Source organism: Hyla sarda, chromosome 7 (assembly GCF_029499605.1).
Source record: "Hyla sarda isolate aHylSar1 chromosome 7, aHylSar1.hap1, whole genome shotgun sequence".
NCBI classification, from domain to species: domain Eukaryota; kingdom Metazoa; phylum Chordata; class Amphibia; order Anura; family Hylidae; genus Hyla; species Hyla sarda.
Genome location: NC_079195.1, coordinates 77,269,197 through 77,295,711, shown reverse-complemented (window position 1 = coordinate 77,295,711; position 26,515 = coordinate 77,269,197). Strand labels below are relative to the sequence as shown.

Here is a 26,515-nt window from a genome sequence, read left to right as displayed (position 1 = left end):
CATATAGAGCTGTGTTATCTAAAGGAAGTGGGTTTCTGATGTTACTTGACTATTCAATGACTACGTTCACGTTTATAAGAACTGAAGTAGCTAAAAGGGTTATAAACACAGCTTTCCGATTCAGAGTTTGTTATTTACTAAATCTTCTCGTCAAAAGAAATGTAGCTGCTGACACACGTCTAGAATATGTAGAGCGTCAGGTTTTCCAGAAACTGTTACAAAACATAAAAGGCTGCAAATACTGAAACAGTGAATGTGTCAAAAAAAAAACTAAAACCTGTCAAAGACGTTTTTGCGTCTTATAAACTAATGAATTATCACTAAGATATCAGTGGCATATCAGAAGGGGTCAAAGCTGTGGAATCTGTAGGCGCTATATAAATAAATAAATAAATCAGCTTCGGGACCCCCACAGATGACAAGAGTAAAGGGGGAGGAGTACTGGTGTAGCATTGCCTCCCTTTAATTTTTCCTCTTTGCGGCTCCCAGCTTCATACATTTTACTGGGCGATAATGACATTTCCGGCCACCTGGCTGTGCAGGGGAAAACAGTAAATGGCGCAGGCCTTTCATTCTTATTATTAGTAGGGGTCCCAAAGGTCGGAGGCCCCTCTGATATTCCATATTCATATGCTATCTCTTGAGATGGGAAGATCCCTTTAATGTATATGTGTGCGTCATATATATATTATATATATATATATATATATATATACAGTACAGACCAAAAGTTTGGACACATCTTCTCATTTAGAGTTCTCTTTATTTTCATGACTATGAAAATTGTAGATTTACACTGAAAGCATCAAAACTATGAATTAACACATGTGGAATTATAGACATAACGAAAAAGTGTGAAACAACTGAAAATATGTCATATTCTAGGTTCTTCAAAGTAGCCACCTTTTGCTTTGATTACTGCTTTGCACACTCTTGGCATTCTCTTGTTGAGATTCAAGAGGTAGTCACCTGAAATGGTCTTCACTTCACAGGTGTGCTGGTGTGGAGGAGGAGGTGTGATGGTGTGGGAGTGCTTTGCTGGTGACACTGTTGGGGATTTATTCAAAATTGAAGGCATACTGAATCAGCATGGCTACCACAGCATCTTGCAGCGGCTGCTATTCCATCCGGTTTGCGTTTAGTTGAACCATCATTTATTTTTCAACAGGACAATGACCCCAAACACACCTCCAGGCTGTGTAAGGGCTATTTGACCAAGAGGGAGAGTGATTGGGTGCTGCACCAGATGACCTGGCCTCCACAGTCACCAGACCTGAACCCAATCGAGATGGTTTGGGGTGAGCTGGACCGCAGAGTGAAGGCAAAAAGGGCCAACAAGTGCTAAGCATCTCTGGGAACTCCTTCAAGATTGTTGGAAGACCATTTCAGGTGACTACCTCTTGAAGCTCATCAAGAGAATGAGTGTGCAAAGCAGTTATCAAAGCAAAAGGTGGCTAGAACCTAGAATATGACACATTTTCACACTTTTTTGTTATGTCTATAATTCCACATGTCTTAATTCATAGTTTTGATGCCTTCAGTGTGAATCTACAATTTTCATAGTCATGAAAATAAAGAAAACTCTGAATGAGAAGGTGTGTCCAAACTTTTGGTCTGTACTGTGTATGTATATATATATATATATATATATATATATATATATATATATATACACACACATACATATACACATACATATACACACACACACACACACACACACAATTTCTCTTCTGGCCTCCTAGATGATAGGTAACCTGACTACCTTATATAAAAGCCCCCAAAAATGATGTAAGAATGTAAAAAAAAAATGCATTAATGTAAGAAAAGTTGTCAATTCAGTGTTCTTGTATCTAAACCTTGGCACAATAGGAAAGTTGGCAGCACAACCTTAAGCCGAAAACCACTGGACAGTAAGTGCTACAGGTTCAGGTGTGGTCCCTTTTTCAGATGACACTCTAAACAGGCCAGACAGCATTGCTCCCATACCTTTTAAAGTTTTGCACATGAGACAGATTGACAGCCTGGAATTCAAAGGGCAAGAGATAACTATATATTCTAATGTATCATGCCTTCAGGAGTCCACTGTAGGGTAACTTCACTGGTGCTCTTACAAACTATCCCCTCTGGGCCAGGGTGCAGTCAGGCCTTGGAATTCTCAAAAATGGGCAGATGAGTGATGACGCTTCTTGACATGTAACCTAGTATAGTCTGATACCTAACAATATAAACGGTGTGCAAAAGGCATGTGAAAATTGTATATTCAGCATATATACCTTTCCTGTCCTCATATAAATGAGACTGGCTTGAGACAGCATTGTCTTAAAAGGGGTACTCCGCTGCTCAGCATTTGGAACAAACTGTTCCGAACGTTGAGCAGATGCCGGGAGCTCGTGACGTCACAGTCACGCCCCCTCATGACCTCACGCCCGCCCCCTCAATGCAAGTCTATGGTAGGGGGCGTGACGTCAGTCACGCCCCCTCCCATAGACTTGCATTGAGGGGGGCAGGGCGTGACACCATGAAAGGGCGGGCTATGACGTAGGGGTACTCCGCTGCTCAGCATTTGGAACAAACTGTTCCGAAAAGGGGTACTCCGCTGCTCAGCATTTGGAAATAACTGTTCCGAACGTTGAGCAGATGCCGGGAGCTCGTGACGTCACAGTCACGCCCCCTCATGACCTCACGCCCACCCCCTCAATGCAAGTCTATGGGAGGGGGCGTGACGTCAGTCACGCCCCCTCCCATAGACTTGCATTGAGGGGGGCAGGGCGTGACACCATGAAAGGGCGGGCTATGACGTCACGAGCTCTCGGCGCTGGCTCCAGCGTTTAGAACAGTTTGTTCCAAACGCTGAGCAGCGGAGTACCCCTTAAACAATTCATACAATATAGTTGAAAGTAAGAAAAGACGACATGGCTGACAATATTCAGTGTTGTCTGTAGAGAAATATATTAAGTTATTCTTGGGGCCAAATACATTTTCTTCAATGAATACAACCCAATAGCAGAACTGGAGCTTCCATTAACTTAATCTTTTTCATCTATATCTTATTTTAAATTTGGAAAATTTTTTGCTATATCTTACCTTCTGGTTCAACGGTGGTGTCTTCCACCCGGCTGTAAGAAGGACGGGCGATTGCCAAGCCAGCCAGGAACAGGCAAAGAAGTAGCAGCATGCTGTCAGTGTACCCACCGCCTGTTTTCCCTGAGCGCCACACCAAGAACAACCCCATCTGGTTGGCTGTGAGCAAGCATGAGACGTAATGACCACTATGTGGTCCTCTTTCCTGTTTGGGAGATCCTGTAAGAGATTAAGAGGAACGTTAAAATGGATTTGCCCATTCAATTTTTAAGCCTATTATCACATCTTAGATTAGCAGCAGCCAATGTAACCTTCACATTATTGTCTCAGAGAAAAGATGCTGTTAATGTCCTTTGTTAGCAGAGTTTAATTTCAATGGGTTTGATACATGAGGGTCCTGATCAGTGACTTATCTTTGTAGGCACACGCATACAGAAATAGCTGTCAGTCACTAATTAGGACCGCCTACCGGACTCCAAAGCCCAGAATGAGCAGAGGTTTAGATGAATACTGCATCTTTTCCCACAAATATTTACATCAATCAATCGTGCTGCCTATAGATTACACAGTATTTTCATTGTGACCTTTAAAGGGGTACTCCGGTGGAAAACTTTTTTGTTTTTTAAATCAACTGATGCCAGAAAGTTAAACAGATTTGTAAATTATTTTGATTAAAAATGTAAATTAAAATCTTAATCCTTCCAGTACTTTTTAGTGGCTATATACTACAGAGGAAATGTTTTTCTTTTTGGATTTCTCTTATGTCATGACCACAGTGCTCTCTGCTGACCTCTGCTCAGGACAGTTTCTAAAATGGACAGCAGAGGTCAGCAGAGAGCACTGTGGTCGTGACATCAGAGAAATCTAAAAAGAAAAGCATTTCCTCTGTAGTATATAGCCCCAAAAAAGTACTGGAAGGATTAAGATTTTTTAAATAGAAGTAATTTACAAATCTGTTTATCTTTCTTGCACCAGTTGATTAAAAAAAAAGGTTTCCACGGGAGTACCCCTTTAAAGGTCACTGATGAACTGTCTACTCACATGGCACCCCTTTTTTTTGGATGCAGTGACCCTATGTGACTTGTCATATCAACAATACACTTAACACCATCTACAGACATATGAAATAAGCAGTAATGTATAAATGTTGATTTTGGGAATGACAGTAAAAGCAAGCCCTTCCTAGATATTTTCTAGAAGACAAGCAGATTTAAAGTGGCACCATTGTTGTGATGTGCTGCCGCCAGAGCTGGGGTACTCTACCAATGATCTAGTGTGCCGGCCGCTAAAGGGTATTGCCATTTTAAAACAAGTACTCTATGGAAGAAAGACAAGAGTTGTGTACTTTTTATATTATCAGTATTAGAGAATCTGGTCCAACTTGATATTTATGGTTTATGTTGAAGACCAGAAGGTGATAAACCTGTCCTTAAGGAACCTTAATAGATTTTGTTTTGGGGATTTCCCTAATGCAGCACAACTCATTTACAATCAACAATTAATGATTTTTACTATTGAAAATCGTCAAGACGTGGCATGTTGGGGTTCACGGTTCCAGACTATAACTAGGCTGCTTCGACTATGAAAGGTTGAGTCCTTGAAATCCAGTCAATGTTTATGATATCAAGAGAATAGAATGTTAACTATTAATAATCGCCATTACATCTCTATTATAAGTCTACCTTATAAAAACCGGTTGGAATAAAAATTCTATATTTCCCTTTCTCCTTTCATATTTGGCAACAAGCAATTGAAAATAACCCAAATAATTTAATTTAGACACCAAGATACCAACCATAATAAAACTAATACTTCAGTCTTTAAAATAAAAATTATTCCTAATTTCCATGAGCGCCGGAGAGTGAGGAGATTTTTCCCATTTAATCCACTTTTATTAGGGTGGTAGAACACAATTCTGCAAAGCAAGCAAGCAAGCAAACCACATGGAGAATAACTTTACTGCCACATCTCCGTGATAAAAATTCCTTCGCTCCAAAAATACAGATCTTCATTTGTAATATGGAGATGTGGCAAGACGTTTTCATCCCAAAATAAAATGTGGTTGGCTTTATTAAATATGAATCGAAACGTTCCAGGGGAAAAGGACAGGAGAGGAGACTCTACTATATCTTGTAAAGTTCCTAAATACTCAAGCAGATGCTTGACCCTAATAGGATGCAGGAAAAGGATGGGTGTACAGCTAGAATCAATAAGCAAGGACGGCTATAGTGGAACAGATCACGGGGGACTCATAAAGATACAGGACAGAAACAGCAGGTATAGGCAGCCTACACAATAGGAAGTCTTAATAGTTCTGCCGTTACAGTAGTTTTAAGTCAAACTAAAAATAACCAAAAAGAGTCAAGATGCTTAAACAGGTCAATCTAAGAACACGTTTATGCAATTTATTTTGACTTACATGGAAAGTAAAGGCAGTGCTTATTTCTATATGACATATGTATGGATGTGGAACTTATACTAAGGAATCCATCATTGTAGACACAATGGGTGGCCATGGTTCTGAAATTATAGGGTATGGAAGGAGGGGTAAGTCCATCCATTCCCTCTCCACAACCTATTCAATTGTCTATATATCAATAATTAGCTATATAGAGCAGTTTCCCCTCTTTGGTTGTCACTTAAATGCATGAAGTGAGGGAATTACATAATCCAGCCATCCGCCGTGTCTCTGTCCATGTCTCTCTCTAAAAGCAGCCCCTACCCTCCTGAGAGACACAGACCATGTGGTTTCTGCCCTGCACCAATGAGTCATGCTTTCTTTAGTGCTGGGAGGTGTGAGCAGCCTCAGCCAAACACACACTGAATCTCTCTGCTCACAGAACAGAAGGGTGGGGGCTGCTCTCAGAGAGGGAGCCGGACGGCAGTGATAGAGCTGCAATGGCTGCCGGGAAATAGTATTAATGCTGAAAGTGGAGGGAAGGATGGCAAAGAATATCAAGCAGCCAAAGAAGACAACAGGGGCCAAAGTAGCCGTGCATCTCAGGTAGGATCATTTACAGGGAACATATCCAGGTAGTGTGGGGGCTTTGGAGCTTTATATTATAAAATATATATATATATATATATATATATATATATATATATATACACACACACACATTTAAGAAAAAGAATTCTAAAAGCCATATGATTATATACCGAATACCTTGTATGTAAAAACCATGTTAGTAGTAGGCATAGAACCTACAATGCATTTACATGCATAAAAAATAATGACTCTGCGGTGGCAAATCACGGTGTGAAGTGTGTCATTGATCAGGAATTCTCGTTAGACAGTCTGAGCAAAGGTTTCTGCCCAACAAATAGAGTCTGGACTTGTGTGAGAGCAGTTTGTTTGCAGAACCTACAGCCGTTTTCTATCTCGCATTGCAGAGTTTTTACAGCTGCATTTTCCAACTCGCTCCCCCCCCCCCTCCATTAGTAATACAGAGCATCACTTTCCAGAGAGAGGGTGTATAGTTACCTTTGCGTAAGTCTGTGTAGATGTCAAGTTAAAGAGAAACACTAAATACATTGTACGTAATACATAATGTAACACATGTGTATGAACAGACCATGCATTTATTCAACGACATCTAATAGGAATAAGAAGAACATAAATAAAAATAAATGACAAAAACTATATTTTTACTGGATATTTTTTTAATTTTTTTATTTTTATAAAGAAACCACAAATCATCTTTTTCAGGAATGCAAATGATAAAATCTCTATGCACCTGGATTTCCCAAACTAGAAAGCAGCTGTATATTTAATCCTGCACTGAATAATGGATGGATACGGGCACAAGGAACTATATAGGGGAGAAGTTCATCAAGGTTTCTGCAAGTTCTTTCAGGATGTTTCATATCAACAAAATGGAAAAGATCTTCTACGTCAAAACATAACGAAAAAAATTAAACGAAAAAATGTAAAAAAAAATATCTGCAGGCACTTTTATGGGCAATAGCAAATTTGGAAACTATTGATCTTAGTTAAGTTGGTCGCTTGTTACATTAACTTAAAAAGCCATTGGTTTCAATAATTGAAAGAAAAATTATTAATCAGAGTTTTTCCCAACCAGTGTGCCTCCTGCTGTTGCAAAACTACAACTCCCGGCATGCCCGGACAGCCAAAGGCTGTCCGGGCATGCCGGGAGTTGTAGTTTTGCAACAGCTGGAGGCACACTGGTTGGGAAATACTGCCTTGTCATATGAGCCATAATATGCTCCCCCCAATAGCCGGTTCAGACAAACTCACATTACCATCATCCCTTATCCATTATGTTTTTGCCACTTTATATCCTGTACAGCGCTAAAATAAGAGGGTGATTTCTGACCGATACCACCAGTAGAGATGAGCGAACTTACAGTAAATTCGATTCGTCACGAACTTCTCGGCTCGGCAGTTGATGACTTTTCCTGCATAAATTAGTTCAGCTTTCAGGTGCTCCTGTGGGCTGGAAAAGGTGGATACAGTCCTAGGAAAGAGTCTCCCAGGACTGTATCCACCTTTTCCAGCCCACGGGAGCACCTGAAAGCTGAACTAATTTATGCAGGAAAAGCCATCAACTGCCGAGCCGAGAAGTTCGTGAACAATCGAATTTACTGTAAGTTCGCTCATCTCTAACCACCAGGATTGAGAGAAAAAAAATCGGGCTAAGGATTGCCACTTTTCATGGGTTTTTCGGAAGCCTAAGGTCTCGTTCACATGGCCGAATTTCCAAGTATAATCCAGCAGAAAAATTCCACCCAGAAATTCTGTTTCAGCAGAGTCCCATTGTTTTCAATAGGATTCTGCAGCAATGTGCACATAGCGGATTTTCCGCTGCTGAAAGATCAATTCCAACCTTAGCAGAAAGAATTGACATGTCAATAGTGATGAGCGGCATTGCCCATATTCGAATTTGCGATATTTCGCGAATATATAGACGAATATTCGTCCTATACTCTCAAATTTTGCGTATTCGTTATATTTGCATATTCGCGTATTCAAGGAAGAAAACAGTAAGGGGGTGGGCAACTTTACTATTGGTTGCTAGGGATGTTGTTGGTAACCTCTGACAAATGTATTTGCATCATTCTAATTGGCCCTCAAGTGAAAAGAAGGAATATACGAATATTCACATATGCGCATATGCAAATTTGGAATATATAGCGAATATATAATGTTAATCCTTCCAGTACTTTTCAGCTGCTGTATGTTCCAGAGGAAGATCTTATCTTTTGGATTTCTTTTCTGTCTGACCACAGTGCTCTTTGCTGACACATCTGTCCATTTCAGGAACTGCCCATAGCAGGAGAAAATCCCCATAGAAAACTGCTCTGGACAGTTCCTGAAATGGAAAAAGGTGTCAGCAGAGAGCACAGAAAAGAAATCAAAAAGATAAGAACTTCCTCTAGAACATCCAGAAGCTGATAAGTACTGGAAGGATTAACATTTTTAAATAGAAGTAATTTACAAATCTGTCTAACTTTCTGGTACCAGTTCATTAAAAAAAAAAAAAATTCCACTGGAGTACCCCTTTAATAGATGACATGCAATTTCCTATAGATCATACTTTACCATTTTGCGTTGCACAAAAAGTAACCCAAAATCAACGAGGAAGACTTCTGATTTAGACATATTTAAAGGAGCTCTCCAGCACCTAGACATGAAGTTCACTTAAAGGGGTACTCTGCCCCTAGACATCTTATCCCCTATCCAAAGAGTAAGGGATAAGATGTCAGATCATCGGGGTCCCGCTGCTGGGGACCCCGGGGATCGCTGCTGCAGCACCGCGCCATCATTACTGCGCAGAGCGAGATCGCTCTACACGTAATGACGGGCAATACAGGGGCCGGAGCATCGTTACGTCACGGCTCCGCCCCTCGTGACGTCACGGCCCGCCCCCGTCAATACAAGTCTATGGGAGGGGGCGTGGTGGTCGCCACGCCCCCTGCCATAGACTTGCATTAAGGGGACGGGCCATGATGTCATGAGGGGCGGAGCCATGACATCACGCTGCTCCGGCCCTTGTATCGCCCGTCATAATGCACAGAGCGAACTCGCTCTGCGCAGTAATGATGGCGGGGTGCCGCAGCGGAGATCCCCGGGGGACCGCGGCGATCTAACATCTTATCCCCTATCCTTTGGATAGGGGATAAGATGCCAGGGGTGGAGTACCCCTTTAACTCCAATGAGAAACTCTGCTTTTGCTTGGGGTTTTATGTATTATCATGTTAATAAACACATGGCACACTGATTTTTACAATGTTTACAATAGGACAGCCGGTGTTATGATGTATGCAGTTTAGAAGGGAAAATAGGAAGAATGTTTATATATAAACCGAATAATAATTCTACCCGTAGACAATACACAGAACTAGCCCGGCATCTAATGTTAGAGAAAACACGGATTAAGCAAGACAGATTTTTTTTTTCTTAGTTCGATACGTTTGTTTTCCTTGTGAAAAAGGGATGCCAATGGCTTTGTTACATCTATAGAGAGGGTAAGGAGTGAAGCTATAAATCATTTTGGGTGGCTACATTCACATGACCGCTAAAAGGATCTCCATCCCGAAAAGTAGTTGAGCGGACCAAAAAGCAAAAACAAAGACTGCATGTCCCATATTTTTCTACACTAAACTCCCCTACAATAACGGATACCCGACGGTCCAAATTCAAGTCAATGGGATCCTTCGGGACTCGGCGGTGTCCATTGTGCAAAGGGTTCGTTTGGCTCCTTTGTTTTGCGTCAAACGGACCCTTAACAGGTCGGGGCACCACAATAATGTGAATGTATTATGTAATGTACTATACAGATAAACCATTCAGCTGCTATGGTGTACTTAGAGCAGTGTGCCTCCAGCTGTTGCAAAACTATAAAGGCTGTCAAGAAATGCTGGAAGTTGTAGCTTTGCAACAGCTGGAGGCACACTGTTTGCAAAACACTGAGTTAGAGAAAGGGGCCCTATGGCTGGTCCTATTCTTTTTTTTCTACTTAGCAAAGAGAACCTGTACAAGGCTATCCTCTTGTTCAAGGGCATGAGGCATTGGCCCAAGGGTCAAGACATGGAGGGAAAAAGAAACACCTTGCCCATCTGATCTTAGAGTAGGTGTTACCCAACCAGGATGCCTCCAGCTGTTGCAAAACCACAACTCCCAGCATGCCCGGACAGCCTTCGGCTGTCCGGGCATGTAGGGAGTTGTAGTTTTGCAACAGCTGGAGGCACCCTGGTTGGGAAAACTCTCTTATAGGAAAACCCAGCACCAGAACAGGGATTCCCATAGTGCAAAGGCATCAGATTGCCCAGTCGGACTAACATGATAGATTATCTCATTATCATTATTATGGAGAATATTATCAACAATTCCATTTGGGTGCCTAATTTAGCATCTGTATTCTGAAAAATAAACATTCCATATAGTAGACACAGATCTTATATGTAATCTCTCGCTTTTACATATTCTGATATGTTATATGTGACTGGTTTTAGGTCTTAAAGGGGTACTCTGGTGAAAAACATTTTTTTTTTAAATCAACTGGTGCCAGAAAGTTAATCAGATTTGTAAATGAAATCTATTTATAAATCTTAACCCTTCCAGTACTTATCAGCTGCTGTATGCTCCAGAGGAAGTTTTTATTTATTTATTTATTTTTTTCTGTCCGACCACAGCGCCCTCTGCTGACACCTCTGTCTCAGGAACTGTCAAGAGCAGGACAGGTCTGCTATGGGGATTTGCTCCTGCTCTGGACAGTTCCTGAGACAGACATAGGTGTCAGCAGAGAGCACTGTGGCCAGACAGAAAATAACTTTAAAAAGAAAAGAACTTCCTCTGGAGCATACAATTATAAATTAAATCCATTTAAAAATCTTAACCCTTCCAGTACTTATCAGCTGCTGTATGCTCCAGAGGAAGTTCTTTTCTTTTTAAAGTTATTTTCTGTCTGGCCACAGTGCTCTCTGCTGACACCTATGTCTGTCTCAGGAACTGTCCAGAGCAGGAGCAAATCCCCATAGCAGACCTGTCCTGCTCTTGACAGTTCCTGAGACAGACAGAGGTGTCAGCAGAGAGCGCTGTGGTCAGACAGAAAAAAATAAATAAATAAAACCTTCCTCTGGAGCATACAGCAGCTGATAAGTAATGGAAGGGTTAAGATTTTTAAATAGATTTAATTTACAAGTCTGTTTAACATTCTAGCACCAGTTGATTTAAAAAAAAAAATAATGTTTTTCACCGGAGTACCCCTTTAATTTATCTAAGATTTTAAAGTTATTTACATTGTCTAAGAGCGGGTAAAACTATAAAGAAACAACCCTAACTCATCTGTTAAGTACACCCCCCCCCCCCCCCACAAACACACACACTCCAGTGGTCTCTGCTGGGATGACATCACACATATATCTCATGTGACCACTTTAGCTAATCAGCGATGTCACCACAAGCCCCAGACCACCCCTTTAAAGGGTTACTCCGGTGAAAAAATGTGTTTTTTTTTTAAACAACTGGTGCCAGAAAGTTCAACAGATTTGTAAATTACTTCTATTAAAAAATCTTAATCCTTCCTGTACTTATTAGCTGCTGAATACTACAGCGGAAATTCTTTTCTTTTTGAAACACAGAGCTGTCTGCTGACATCACGAGCACAGTGCTCTCTGCTGACATCTCTGTCCATTTTAGGAACTGTCCTGAGCAGCATATGCTTGCTATGGGGATTTCCTTTTACTCTGGACAGTTCCTAAAATGGACAGAGATGTCAGCAGAGAGCACTGTGCTCTTGATGTCAGCAGAGAGCTCTGTGTTCCAAACGGAAAAGAATTTCCACTGTAGTATTCAGCAGCTAATAAGTACAGGAAGGATTAAGATTTTTTAATAGAAATAATTTACAAATCTGTTCAACTAATAGAAGTAATTTACAAATCTGTTTAACTTTCTGGCACCAGTTGATTTTAAAAAAAAAAGTTTTTCACTGGAGTACCCCTTTAACATGGACATGCCGCAAAGAGTTAAAATACAAATTCTGCTCTACTGCACTGTATATAATATATGCATATTACACACACATATACATCTTATTAACATTCCTAGGCATAACAAAACATCATGTAAGCTTTACCGTTGCCAAGTTTTTCCCCCGTCAGCCAAAGCTTGTATTTCGCTCACAATGCAGTTAGTTTTACACTCATTTCTCCTGTTGCACCTCCACTATATACACAAGCGTTGGTATACATAGAAGAAGTATACACACCTCTCCTGAAGCCCCCAGCCTTTACCATGGAATACTTAAACATTCCCCTATAAAAACAACACTTACACAAACATTCCCTTTATACAATCTCCTGCTGAAACTTGCTGCCTCCATAAAAACATATTTATGGCTTGTGCCAACAACTCAGACTGGAACCATTTTTTAACTTTCTTGACATGAAGGATTTTTTTCGCCTTAACTTAAAGCTCTGAAAAAAAAAAAAAAAAATACAAAAAATAGACAAAGAGGCCCCTGAGCAGAAAAATGTAAAACGTATATACTGATAAAAGCTCAAACATAAAAGACTACTAAGGGCAATGTATAAAAATGCCTTTGGACATACCTGTGTACATGGAGTGGCTTTTGGGGATATGGGAGAAGTACTGGGGATATTTTTGAAAAACATTCGTTTCATACAGTAAGGCCAAGTTCACACTGAGGAAGCTTCATACGGAGCTTCCTCAGGGTGAATTTAGTCTTACTGTATTCCTCAGGGTGAACCTAGCCTTGGGGTCTATTCACACGGCAGAATTTCCACTTGCGGAATTCCGCCTCAAATGAAAGCCCATAGACTTCTATGGGATTCCGCACTCCCATTCACACTTCTGAATTCCCGCTTGCGGAATTCCGCAATATGTCTTATCGCGGGGGTCCCGCAGCTGGGGCACTGTCATGCCCCCTCCCATAGACTTGCATTGAGGGGGCAGAGCCTGACATCACACGGGGGCGGAGTCGTGATGTCTTCCTTCCCCGTGGTCGGGAGCCAGAACCTCCAGCGGTTACGGAAGCAGATACGGTGGGTTCTGCATGCTATATTGCGGGAGTACCCAGCAGCAGGACCCCCACAATAAGACATCTTATCCCCTATCCAAAGGATAGGGGATAAGATGTCTAGGGGTGGAGTACCCCTTTAAGCATTGAAGTTCAGCTCCATTCACATTAATAGGGATATTCTGCAATATCAGATTCAGCCATTGGACAGTCCATTGCAGACCCTGTTCTCTTATCTTGGACATACCCTTGAAATGGTGCTAGTGAAAGGAATTGTCCCATTAGTAGGACAGGCCTAGCAAAGATTTTATCTTGGGTGCAGCTATCCTCTCCCTTGGGCAGAACAAGGACAAAGCAGCAACCAGATTTTTTGGTCACAGACAACAACTCCAGATTTTTTAGGCCTCCTTTACATATATTCGTCATCATTTTTTTTTCCCCCTCCGGCGCTGCAGAAAATGCACCAGAGAGAAAATAAAGCATGGACTGATCCCATTCATTTGAATGGGGCAGTTCAGAATCATCTGGAGTCTCAGTTTGGGCGCTGGATGATTGGACTTGCCGGACTGGCACAGACATGGGAACGCATCTTGCTGTATTCCCCCATCCGGTGATCACAAACAATGGACGTCGGGTGATGGACATCTGATGCATTTCTGGCATCAGTTGTGGCAATTTTTGCCCAGTTTCCCAGAGCCGGACGCTGCATATATGTAACTCTAGCCTTACAGGCTTTACCATGGTTACTGTACTTTACATAGAGACATTTCTTCCAGTACAGTAATGCAGGCCATACATTTCAGGTCCTTTTCTATACTCTCCACGGTGCCTGAAGAAGATCCTTTTATTTGAACCGAAACGCGACAAGTTAATATGGATGGCCTACACGATATGGTGTGCAATTTTTGTTTCGATGTACAAGGAAGGAAATCTATTTTTTGGCAGTGGCGGCTGCTGATTAAAAAAGATCACTCTCTAGCCATCCGCGTGCGGATGGCTAGAGAGTGATCTTTTTTTAATCAGCAGCCGCCACTGCCATAAAATTGATTTAATTATGCATCCTCAGAGAACCGTATACTGTACATTCATAGTGATATCTATGTGTATATGGATGCATTGACACAATAATCTGAGCACTGGCTGTGTTTTTAAATCACAAGTCACCCCTATTATCCATAATTTTAAGTGATTATAATAAAGTACATTGATCCCTCAACATACAATGGCCTCAACATACAATGGTCTTTTCTGGATCATTGTAACTTGAAACCAGATTCAACATACAATGTACAGACAGTCCAGATCTGCAAAACATGTCAAGAACTGACCAATGAGAATGGGCATTCACTGGTAAAACCCCTGTATTACTGAAGTGCATGCACTGAATTCCTGTCTGGTAGCGCCCCCTACAGTACAGGGAGGTATTACATGTTCTGTCCTCCTCTTTACCTGTGCCACAGTTAGCTGCTCCTTTGGACACCAGGTGAGGGCGGCTCTATTTTACTTTTTTAGGACACTGTGTACTGTACAGGACCCTGAAGAAGCTCCTGTCCTCTACATAGAAAGTGATTACAGCTCCCAGCAGATCTTTCTTACTTTTATATGTAAGGACTTTCTTTATCTAAATTAACTACTTATTTTTCTTTAATCCTCACTTTTTCCTATTTTTTGAATGACATTTTGGTGGCTTCAGAACCAATTACCAGGTTTCCATAGAGTTACAGTCTCAACATACAATGGTTTCAACATATATTGGTCGTCCTGGAACCAATTAATATTGTAACTTGAGGGAACAATGTATATATTTTTTTAGGGGGGGGATTTCTAGTTTAGGGTTAACCCCTTGGGGAGGGGGGGGGGGTCACTCCTAAAGGTTGTTTCCATAATTTTTTGCCCTGAAATCCTCTGTGATTTTTGTTGGATAGCAATTTCTATAATAGGGCACCAAGCAGAACACAGGGACACACGTCCCTATACAGGTCCTATGCACAGTTCTGTTATGTCGTATGAAACTGTAGATTTAAATGTATTAAAACACAATCCTTGTTTTGTAGACATCTATTAAATTATATAAAGTAATCCATTAAAAGGAATACTGTAATTGAAGTCCATCTAAATGAATACACGAGGGTTGTACTTTAACCATCCTTTAGGACTATATGGAGAGTTAATGAATTTGTCAGATGAAGAACGTATTATTTACACGGTCAGGGCACAATAGAAGGAACTGTTCCCAGTCCACCGAAACATAGACTAAGAGCAAGTTTATATTGGAGACGTGTAGTAATGCCCCAGTATAACTGCATGGAAGGAAAATGAGGCAATTAATTCTAATTGTAAGAACCTACCCACATTCCAACCGCTAAGCACACATACACACACACCTCCACAAACACACAACATGCTTCAGCAGACTACCACAAAAGGCACAAAGACCTGTGTGTTACAATAGTCAAAAGCCTCTTTTGTGAGAAGGTGAAAGGAAGAAACGTTTCGGAATGTAAGTGCCCAGGTGGTTGTGTTTGTTGACCGTCTCTGGAGACTTGGCTTTTGTAAGCTATATATGTAAATAGAACTTTATCTTTCAGCTTTCTCCTTGGTCTTATAGAAACTAGGGAGAGATGCTTTGTGAAGGACATGAATTCAGTAAGCCAGATTGCTAGGCTGTTTGCCATGGTAAACAATGATGAACTTAAAAACGCCATAGCCACAAACATGCACAAAGGAGCTGAAATGGAAGTCACCTAAGACCAACATAACCTATCTCAATAGACAAGATGTATTGTTGTTTTTTTTTACTATTTATCTTGAATTTTCCAGGATTATCCAAGTCTGGTGGGTCTCAATAAGATCTGCTAATCTCAGCACTTTCACTATTAAAGGGGTACTCCGGTGAAAAAAAAATTTTTTTAAATCAACTGGTGCCAGAAAGTTAAAGAGATTTGTAAATTACTTCTATTAAAAAATCTTCATTCTTCCAGTAATTATTAGCTGCTGAATACTACAGAGGAAATTCTTTTCTTTTTGCAACACAGAGCTCTCTGCTCAATCACGAGCACAGTGCTCTCTGCTGACATATCTGTCCATTTTAAGAACTGCCCAGAGTAGGAGAAAATCCCCATAGCAAACATATGCTGCTTTGGACAGTTCCTAAAATGGACAGAGATGTCAGCAGAGAGCACTGTGTTCCAAAAAGAAAAGAATTTCCTCTGTAGTATGCAACAGCTAATAAGTACTGGAAGGATTAAGAATTTGCAAGTCTGTTTAGCTTTCTAGCACCAGTTGATTAAAAAAAATAAAAATAAAAAAGGTTCCACCGGAGTACCCTTTTAAGATGCTAAACATTGGTTCACATGGTTTCCTGGGTTTAAGGGAGGTTCATATAGCTCCTCTGACCTTTGTGTATCAATGGTGGCGGACTGTAGTCATTCAAAGCCAGAAACCAAACTTTTCACATTCTCTGAGGTATCATGACCTACATGTATCCTGTAGCCCAGCGCACAGAGTCCATAAGGGCAGGTCTCCATATTACTGACCCTCAGGGGCTCTGTATGCTAGTCTATGGTGCTGTATCCCATCTAAAGCAATACCTTACTAGATAACATTTGTTTAATATGACATGGACATTTTAAAATGCCAGTGTTTCTATATGACTAGGGGAGAATAAGAACTTGCTGAGATGAATTTATTGATTTATTAAAAGGAGAAGTACCACCGGGAAAAACGTATCCCTTATCCAAAAGATAGGGGATAAGTTTTAGATTGCGGGGGTCTGACCGCTGGGACCCCCTGCGATCTTCTGTACAGGGCCCCAGCTTTCCAAAGTGGGTGGCATGTCAAAGCCCCTAAACTCTATGGGAGTGCCAGAGATAGCCGAATGGCTCTCCCATAGAGATATATGATGGGAGCATGGCGGCCCCAGCTTTGTGTCATCGGAAATCCTGCGATCTAAAACTTATCCCCTACCTTTAGGAAGTTTTTCCCCCATGATATATCTCCTTAAAGCCATGTATAATAATTTTATGACATACAAAAGCCCTATTTTGTGCAACATTTGCACTACTCATTATACTTTCCCCCAAAAAAGTGCCCCAGGCTATGGCAGAAGGGGGTATGGTTACACAGGGCCGAGCAGATTTTCTAGAATTTATGCCAAAAAGGAATACATTGTAGCTAAAATTTACAGCAGGTATGATACAAGCAACTCATCAACATCCTAAATATAAATTTCTCTTTTTTTTTATTTTTATTTTTAACAAATATATTTTAAAACAGTTACAGAAAATCTGGATTAAAATTAGAAAGAACATTAATGGCCATGCAGGAAAAAAAGGATTAGAATGTGACTATGGGGTCACTAAAAACACCGTAAGAGTGAAGCAGCTAGTGAAATGTCATATCAGTTATCTTCCCAGATGACATTACCATACCCATTTCGTTCACTGTTATTTTTATGGAAAAGGAGGTGTCTATAACACATCTGGCACCACTAATCTTGTGGGATAATAAAGTTTGGACAGGTAAAATCTCCAAGACAGGATATCGCCATGCATATCAGACTGGAGACTGATCCCATTAAAGGGGTTATCCAGGAAAACGTATATAATATATATATCTCAACTGGTGCCAGAAAGTTAAACAGATTTGTAAATTACTTCTATTAAAAAATCTTAATCCTTTCAGTACCCTGAGCTTCTGAAGTTAAGGTTGCTCTTTTCTGTCTAAGTGCTCTCTGATGACACGTGTCTCGGGAACAGCCCAATTTAGAAGAGGTTTGCTATGGGGATTTGCTTCTAAACTGGGCGGTTCCCGAGACACGTGTCATCAGAGAGCACTTAGACAGAAAAGAACAACCTTAACTTCAGAAGCTCATAAGTACTGAAAGGATTAAGATTTTTTAATAGAAGTAATTTACAAATCTGTTCAACTTTCTGGAGCCAGTTGATATATATAAAAAAATGTTTTTTCCTGGATAATGCCTTTAACATCAATGGGCCATCCAACAAAAATTTCAGAGTGATGGCTAGCCATGAAAAGATGTCCCAGATCAGCAATGAGTAGCAAGACAAGTAATCCTCCATTCCTTGCAACTAAAGAGGTAGCAGATTTTTGACTGGAGGTGCAAGTGGTCAATCATCCTTCATTCATTGAGAAAAATAAATAATCTGCTTTGTGACTGTATTTTTTGCTACATTTTCTCTTTGTTGGTATGACACAATACCATGGCATACTACATCCCCTCGCAGCTTTATGCAAAGAAAACGTCTTTGTTCTGAAGAACATCCATGTGTAACAGTTAAAGATCAATGAATTGTAGTTTATTCTTCTTTACATGAGTAAATTATCAACATGTCTATTGACTGTAAACGCCTTATGAACTATATAATACGGTAGTAAGTTTTTGTGATGTAGAAATGTGTAACTGTTTGACAATTTGACCCCATAGTCATAGCCTAAGAGGTTGATGAAGATGGTTGCAACCTGATGCTGTTTTATTGAGGCAGATAGCAAACATAGCCTATGTAAACATATATAGGAGCCTTGGCAAATACATCTTTGTGTTGCAATAGACACAGTAATATAGTATACAAGGCTGGGTTCACACTACGTTTTGTCCCATACGGGAGCGCATACGGCAGGGGGGAGCTAAAAGCTCGCGCTCCCGTATGTGACCGTATGCGCTCCCGTATGCCATTCATTTCAATGAGCCGACCGGAGTGAAACGTTCGGTCCGGTCGGCTCATTTTTGCGCCGTATGCGCTTTTACAACCGGACCTAAAACCGTGGTTGACCACAGTTTTAGGTCCGGTTGTAAAAGCGCATACGGCGCAAAAATGAGCCGACCGGACCGAACGTTTCACTCCGGTCGGCTCATTGAAATGAATGACATACGGGAGCGAATACGGTCACATACGGGAGCGCGAGCTTTTAGCTCCCCCCTGCCGTATGCGCTCCCGTATGGGACAAAACGTAGTGTGAACCCAGCCTTATTCGGTTTTCGAAAGGCTTAGAAAGAAAGCATTGTTTGTGCCCCAGTTGGATAAAGTTTATTAAAAAACAATACTATCTGACTACAGGAATAATGGATAAGTGAAGCAAATGCACAGCCCACCCCCATTTCAACAACAAGATATATCTTAATATATCTTGGCTACATTCACACTACTGTTGCGCCCCGTCAAGAACGACTGTCAAACTTTTTTTTTTCTTCTGGAGTTTGACGGCCATCATTTTGATGGGTCGCAATGGGCAACAATGGGTCCTGATGGACGACATTATAGTCAATGGGGTCCGTTGGGCGCCACTGTTTTTCAGTGAGAATAGTGGGAGAAAAAGACAATAATTTTTTTCTCCCACTATTCTCTCTGGCGGTCCCAACGGCCGTCACACTACCGTGTCATAACGGTAGTGTGAAAGGGACTTTAGCTAGTTGCACCCATTGATGGTGTCATTTACAGGAGTATACATACTATTAAGAACGTGAAACATACTATACAGAAAGATCTAGGTCAGTGCTCTCAAACTGTGGCCCTCTAGATGTGGCAAAACCTCAACTCCAAGCATGCCCGGACAGCCGTTTGCTGTCCGGGCATACCGGGATTTGATGTTTTGCAACATATTTGAGACCACTGATCTGGGTCATATTTTATCTGCTATTGTATACAAGTAAGAAGTATTCCATCATCCCAATAGTGAGTGATGTTCCCATTGGTGGACTATGGGCTGTGATGGCCTACATCTCCGAAGCAATTTTTAAGAAAGGGAAAGCTTCGGATAGTAAATGTAGTTTATATGACTATTAGCCCCTAAACACAATAGATGACGCTTAAACACAAGCAAGTTTCACAGACTCGCAGGCCTTTTGCGTTCAGGAATTGTAAGCACAAGGCTAAATTACTGGAGGCTACGTGAAACATGACCCTGGTCTCTGAAGACTGTGCTAAGGGAAGGTTACTGGGTCTACAGGTTGAAAAGGTTGTTTGTCCAGTGCTTGCAGATTTGGATTAATATACATCTAGAAACGTGCACTTGTTCCGGGGAACACAAGCTGGAAGATCCAATTCAATCCAAAAGAGTGAAAGATAAGCTTTATAGGAGTATAAGGGATTTCACGTTTTATATCCGATAATGCGTAATCAGTATTCTAGTTAATTTATCTTAATTTTTAATAGGCTTAAAGGATTACTTCTTTCTTCTGCACAACTATGACCCATTCATTGTCAAGTGTTTTCTAATAATTGAATTCTCTGTATTATACACAACAATAACTCCCTTCTACTAGCGCCTTACATAACTAAATGCAGGTTTAAAGCTGACACACCACTTAAGTGCAGCGGAAATAGCCACTTTCTAGGGTGAACCAAGACTAATATCTTTATGATCTCACTACTTTCTAGAAAAGTGAGTGGGCAGAGAGTAGCTCCACCCTAAAAACATGGTTTCCTGTTGTGAAAGAAAATGCACTCAACCCCAAGGCCAAACTCAGGGGTACAAAAACCCCTAATAACTCACCATAGCCCTTAATTTAGATTATTGGTGTCCAAATGATCATATAGTAGGAGGGATAGTGGCTGCCAGGCAATGACAACATCCTGCGTTTAAAGAAATAGGAGCCAGTGTGGAAAGTGGCCAGTGCAGTTACTCAAGAATAGTGAGGAGATTATCAATTTTGAATTCAATTACTGCCGAATTTCCCCCAAAATTTGAATTTTAGTTAATCCGTTTTGGATCCCTTATGGTGACATTAAATAAAAATTTTGGATGCCTCTTTGGTATCAACCAGAAGGGTTAGGGTTAGTGGCCCTAACTCTAACCCTACTATCCCTATGGTTAAGGCTATGCAAGCTTGACATTAAGGGCTCGTTCACACCAGCGGATCCACAGTATATTTTACACTGCGGATCCGTCGACGATAGACCCCTACAATGTGCCTGAGAAGTGCCTGCTCGGAGCAGCATTCCACCGCTACGAGCAGACACATTGTGGCTGTTTTCGGCCAGCTCAGAGAGCAGGGGAAGCGGCCACGATTTGTGTGAGTACACCACGCATGCGTGTGGCGGCTAGCACATCGCAGTAGTGTGTCTGCTCTTGGTGGCAGATTGCCGCTCCGAGCAGGCACAACTGGAGGCACACTTTAGGGGACTATCGTCGGTGGATCCGCCCTTGTGAACGAGCTCTAAAGGGGTTATTCAGGATTAGAAAAATCTGTCCCCAGGTTGTGTGTGGTATTGCAGCTCAGTTCCATTAAGGTGAATTAAGCCAAGTTGTAATACCACACACAACCTGGGACAGACATGGCGCTCTTTTTGAAAGAAATTAGCTGTTTTTCAACTGGATTCCTGGATAACCTCTTTAATCACGTTATAGTCATTGGAGGCTTCAGAATAGAAAACAGAAAAAAATCCAGCAGCACAAAAAAGCTTTCCCTTTCTAATAAGTATATAATGGATGCAAAAGTCCAGAGTTCCTATTAACTGGCTAAATCCCATAGAAAAAGATTGACAGCATTCATCTTGGTTCAAAAGGGCTTGCAGCTTTGGTGGCATCCCAAATGCAAAAAACAAAATTTCTACTCTTTATGCCCATAACTGTTAAATTGTTGCGGTTGTTGTTTAAAAAAAATTCCATTAAGCTATTAGCACCGTTTTCACTATTTGGTTGTTGTAGACTCAGACTCTCATAGACGACTTTTCATTGTAATCAGGGCACTTTAAATGCAGACCAAATCTAATCTAAAATGTATTTTGGCAAATTCTCCTGTCCCCCCCCAAGTACCATGTGTCATCAATATACTGGTGTCTTCTTATGTGGCCTTTGGACAACCTCATGCATTGGGGCTCGAGTGTGACTACTACATCTGCACCATCTATAGCTGCGTTCCTGCTTGTTGCCACATTTACAAACAGCTCCTCATATTTTTTTTTTATCTTTGAGCGTCTTACACTATGACATGTATCTTCAAAGTGCCCTTATTATGGCTGGAGACCCAATGTACCTGGAGACATTTCATATCTAATAAAAGGGATTGGCAGAAACGTGAACGGAAACTTGGAAACCAGAAGAAAAATAAAACAAATAGTTTCCTATGGCTTCTTTCCTATTTTGATGTTCATGCATTTGTCTTCGGTTTCACGCATCACTGTAGCCATTGACTAAACAACATAAGCTCGTGTTTTCATATGTTTAGCAGTGCACACCAAACGGCACAGGCAAATGGGCCTTGTAATGACGAAAACAGATCGAACGAAAAACCTACTAGTTAGTTATTAAGGGCTTTCCTCACACCCTGCTGCTTGGCATCCATTGCTCCGTTACATGTTCCACTATGGAATAATCTACAGAAGTAACAATGAAATAAAAGTGCCAGACCCTGCATTAGTGGCCAAAAGAACAAAATAAGTATGAATCGTAAAGTTCTAACATATAAGCACTCAACACTTTGTACCTTATACCTCCCTAGTATTCGGCTTGTGTAAAGACTGCAGGTGCACATGATACTCTATACTGACAAGATGTCTACTAGTACAGTAGGACTACTCTAAAACAAGGCCTCTTCCAAGGCACCCGTCGCTGCTTGCCGACTGAACCCAATTACATTTCTGGCTCTGCGATGCCACGCCATTCACAATCGCCATGGCAGCTCTTATTCACGCAACTGTAAATTTTAATTAACTACACAAAACCGTACAGCCATAAGTGGTAAATAGGCTGCTGTGTTTTTCTATTGTTCGCCTCACATGGAAATGATTCTTAAATGTTATACAAAACCTTTCAAGGCTGAGTGAGCCAGTTCCTCAAATGGATCCAAGTGAAGAAAGAACTCAGATTTCTAGCGTCCATATGTAACATCTGCTGGAGCAGCCTGAGACACATGGCAGAAACATACCCACATCAATGTGCTGGCAACCGCTACGGCCCAGAGAGTAGAAGGCTGTGTCTCATACCATGGGTAGAATACTCGGCATCCAATACTGCTGAGCTTCTTTATACCGCAGGCAGCTTGTGTCCGGGACTATTGGAGATCATTAGATTCAAGAACTGCTTCACCGCATATGTGCACAGGTTCATAATCACTTCATTAGGTATTACACACAATATTGTTATTACCAGTGTCGCTAATTTTAACCTTTAAATGTATTTATTTATTTACTTATAGTAACCTATATTAGACAAAAGCCATAAAAAGGGTTAAAAAGGGTTAACAACAGAAAGTTGTACAGATTTGTAATTTACTTTTAGTTAAAAAAAATCTTAATCCTTCCAGTAATTATCAGCTGCTGTATGCTCCAGAGGAAGTTGTATAGGTCTTTCTTGTCAGACCACAGTGCTCTCTGCTGCCACCTCTGTCCGTGTTAGGAACTGTCCATAGCAGGAGCTAATCCCCATAGGAAACCTCTCCTCTAGACAGTTCTTAACACTGACAGAGGTGGCCGCAGAGAGCACTGTGGTCAAGCTGGAAAGAAATACAAATCTTTCTCCGTAGTATACAGCAGCTGATAAGTGCTTGAAGAATTAAGATTTTTAAATAGAAGTAATTTACAAATCTGTTTAACTTTCTGGCACCAGCAGCAGTTTAAAACATTTTTTTCCTCTTGGGTACCCCTTTAAAAGCAATCATCTATCCACAGGACTAGCTGATCACTGGGGTTTCGACCACCAGAATTTCCACCAATCACAATAAAGGAGGTCAGTAGGGCCCGAGTGAAGGAAGATGCAAAGTGCATTGTTAGCCACCACTATATTTAAAGGGGTACTCCGGTGGGGAAAACAAAAATTAAAATCAACCGGGGTTCTCCGGTGCTTAGACATCTTATCCCCTATCCAAAGGATAGGGGATAAGATGCCTGATCGTGGGAGTCCCGCCTCTGGGGACCCCCGGGATCTTGCACGTGGCACCCCATTTGTAATCAGTCCCCGGAGCGTGTTCGCTCTGGGTCTGATTACCGATGACCACAGGGCCGGCGGCGTGTGACGTCACGCCTCTGCCCCCGTGTGACGTCACGCTCCGCCCCTCAATGCAAGCCTACGGGAGGGGGCGTGATAGCTGTCACGCTGAGCATGCTCCGGGGACTGATTACAAAAGGGGAGCCGCGTGCAAGATCCTGGGGGTCCCCAGCGGCAGGACTCTCGCAATCAGGCATCTTATCCCCTATCCTTTGGATAGGGGATGAGATGTCTAAGCACCGGAGAACCCCTTTAAAACAGATTTGTACATTTCTTCAATTTAAAAATCTTAATCTTTCCAGTACTTTGGTTGTCCGGGCATGCTGAAACTTGTAGTTTTACAACAGCTGGAGGCACACTGGTTGGGAAACACTGTTCTTACTTGTGGGTAGGGAGAAACGTTCAGTCTCGGGATAAGCCCTTTACAGCAATTCTGTAACAGTAGCCATACACAATAAATGTTAAACAACCATTGGAAAAATGATCGTCAGGTGAATGACTGTTTGGTCAACACAGCTATACACTTTGTAGCCCATATTGGCCAACAGATACTTGACGAAGGATGAACTATCTTTCTAGAAACATTCTTTTCCAGAAAAATGAAGGGTGGAATGGCAACTTTTAGAGGAGAAACATGGACAATTTGATTTCTGACGGCTAAACGACCATTTTGGTTGAAATCATCCAGATTCAAACAAATGTGTATGGGCATCTGAATATACTCGGTTAGGGTCACAAAAGGTGAACTAACATTTTAACCATGTTAACTCCAATAGATGAAGGTCATCAGCACTTTACGGGAGATATTTGCTCTTAGGCCTGATATCATATCAGAAAGCACTGTTTGTAGTTTGTGATGTTTTTACATTCTTGTTAATGTTAATATAGTAGATTTGCATAGATAAGCATAGAGTGGTTTCTATGCAGACATTTTTGAGTTTTTTTTTTACTATGTTTTAAGTTTGGGGCTTGGAAATCTGGTCACACATTAGAAGTAAATTTGTAGCATTACTGCTTCTCTCCAATAGACTGCTGATATACTGTATGCTGGTCATACCAAAGCCTCTAAAGCAGTGGTTTTTAACCCCCAGGGGTTCGGTGAGTCAGTCCCGGGGGTTCGGGAGGTTGCAACAGGACAGGCAAACCAAGCAATTGCTTGGGTCCCAGAGCTGGCCTGGGGCCCCGAGCAGAGCCGGTGTTTGCCCGTCTTGTAGCGACGGGGAAATTTCCCCCCCCCCCCCCCCCCATCACTATTAACTCCCTGCGGCCCCGCGTTAAGTTAAAAAACGCAGGGCCGCCGGGACATAGCGCACACCGGGACGTCACTGACGTCCCGTGTGTGCGTCCATGGAAACTAAGGCGCCGAGGACCGGAGGATAGAGAAGGAAGACGACCCGCACTGGCCAGCTTGGTAAGTGACCAGCGGCATGTCATCTTCGGTGCTCCGACCACCGGTCCCGAGACCTACTGCTATAGCCGGAGCGGTGGTCGGAGAACTGAAGTGGGGCAGTACACAGGCATACAGCCTCCAGCCATTCACTGTATATGGCTGGAGGCTGTATGTCTGTGGGGAAACACTGCCTACATCAGTGGTCTTCAACCTGTGGACCTCCAGATGTTCCAAAACAACAACTCCCAGCATGCCCGGACAGCCGTTGGCTGTCCGGGCATGCTGGGAGTTGTAGTTTTGCAACATCTGGAGGTCCGCAGGTTGAAGACCACTGGCCTACATAATGTGGTGGAACACTGCCTGCGCCTAATGTGTGGGGGAACACTGCCTGCGCCTAATGTGTGGGGGAACACTGCCTGCGCCTAATGTGTGGGGGAACACTGCCTGCGCCTAATGTGTGGGGGAACACTGCCTGCGCCTAATGTGTGGGGGAACACTGCCTGCGCCTAATGTGTGGGGGAACACTGCCTGCGCCTAATGTGTGGGGGAACACTGCCTGTGCCTAATGTGTGGGGGAACACTGCCTGTGCCTAATGCGTGGGGGAACACTGCCTGTGCCTAATGCGTGGGGGAACACTGCCTGTGCCTAATGCGTGGGGGAACACTGCCTGCGCCTAATGCGTGGGGGAACACTGCCTGCGCCTAATGCGTGGGGGAACACTGCCTGCGCCTAATGCGTGGGGGAACACTGCCTGCGCCTAATGTGTGGGGGGAACTGCCTGCGCCTAATGTGTGGGGGAACACTGCCTGCGCCTAATGTGTGGGGGGAACTGCCTGCGCCTAATGTGTCTTAATGTTTTTTTTTCTTTTTGTGCACCTATGTATAAATATATACTTAAATATATACCTCCTATATTTTGAATTTGAAAACATCATATTTTCCAATTAAGAGGGGTTCGGTGAATGCGCATATGAAACTGGTGGGGTTCAGAACCTCCAACAAGGTTAAGAACCACTGCTCTAGAGAAATGATTTGAACAGTATCATACATGTGGCACCATTCTGTGCAGCCCCAAGTTATATGTCCTGATGCATT

The 26,515-nt window shown here is 42.0% G+C and overlaps 1 protein-coding gene across 2 annotated transcripts in view; it reads right to left on the bottom strand.

Moving 5' to 3' along the window:
• FGFR2 (fibroblast growth factor receptor 2) overlaps nt 1-26,515 on the bottom strand; it is a 102,490-nt gene that overhangs the window by 60,828 nt on the left and 15,147 nt on the right. For both annotated transcript variants that reach the window (XM_056529743.1, XM_056529744.1), the window contains exon 2: nt 3,088-3,303. In XM_056529743.1, the coding sequence (XP_056385718.1) occupies nt 3,088-3,235 (148 nt within the window). In that variant the 5' untranslated portion in view covers nt 3,236-3,303. The remainder of the gene's footprint in view (nt 1-3,087; nt 3,304-26,515) is intronic.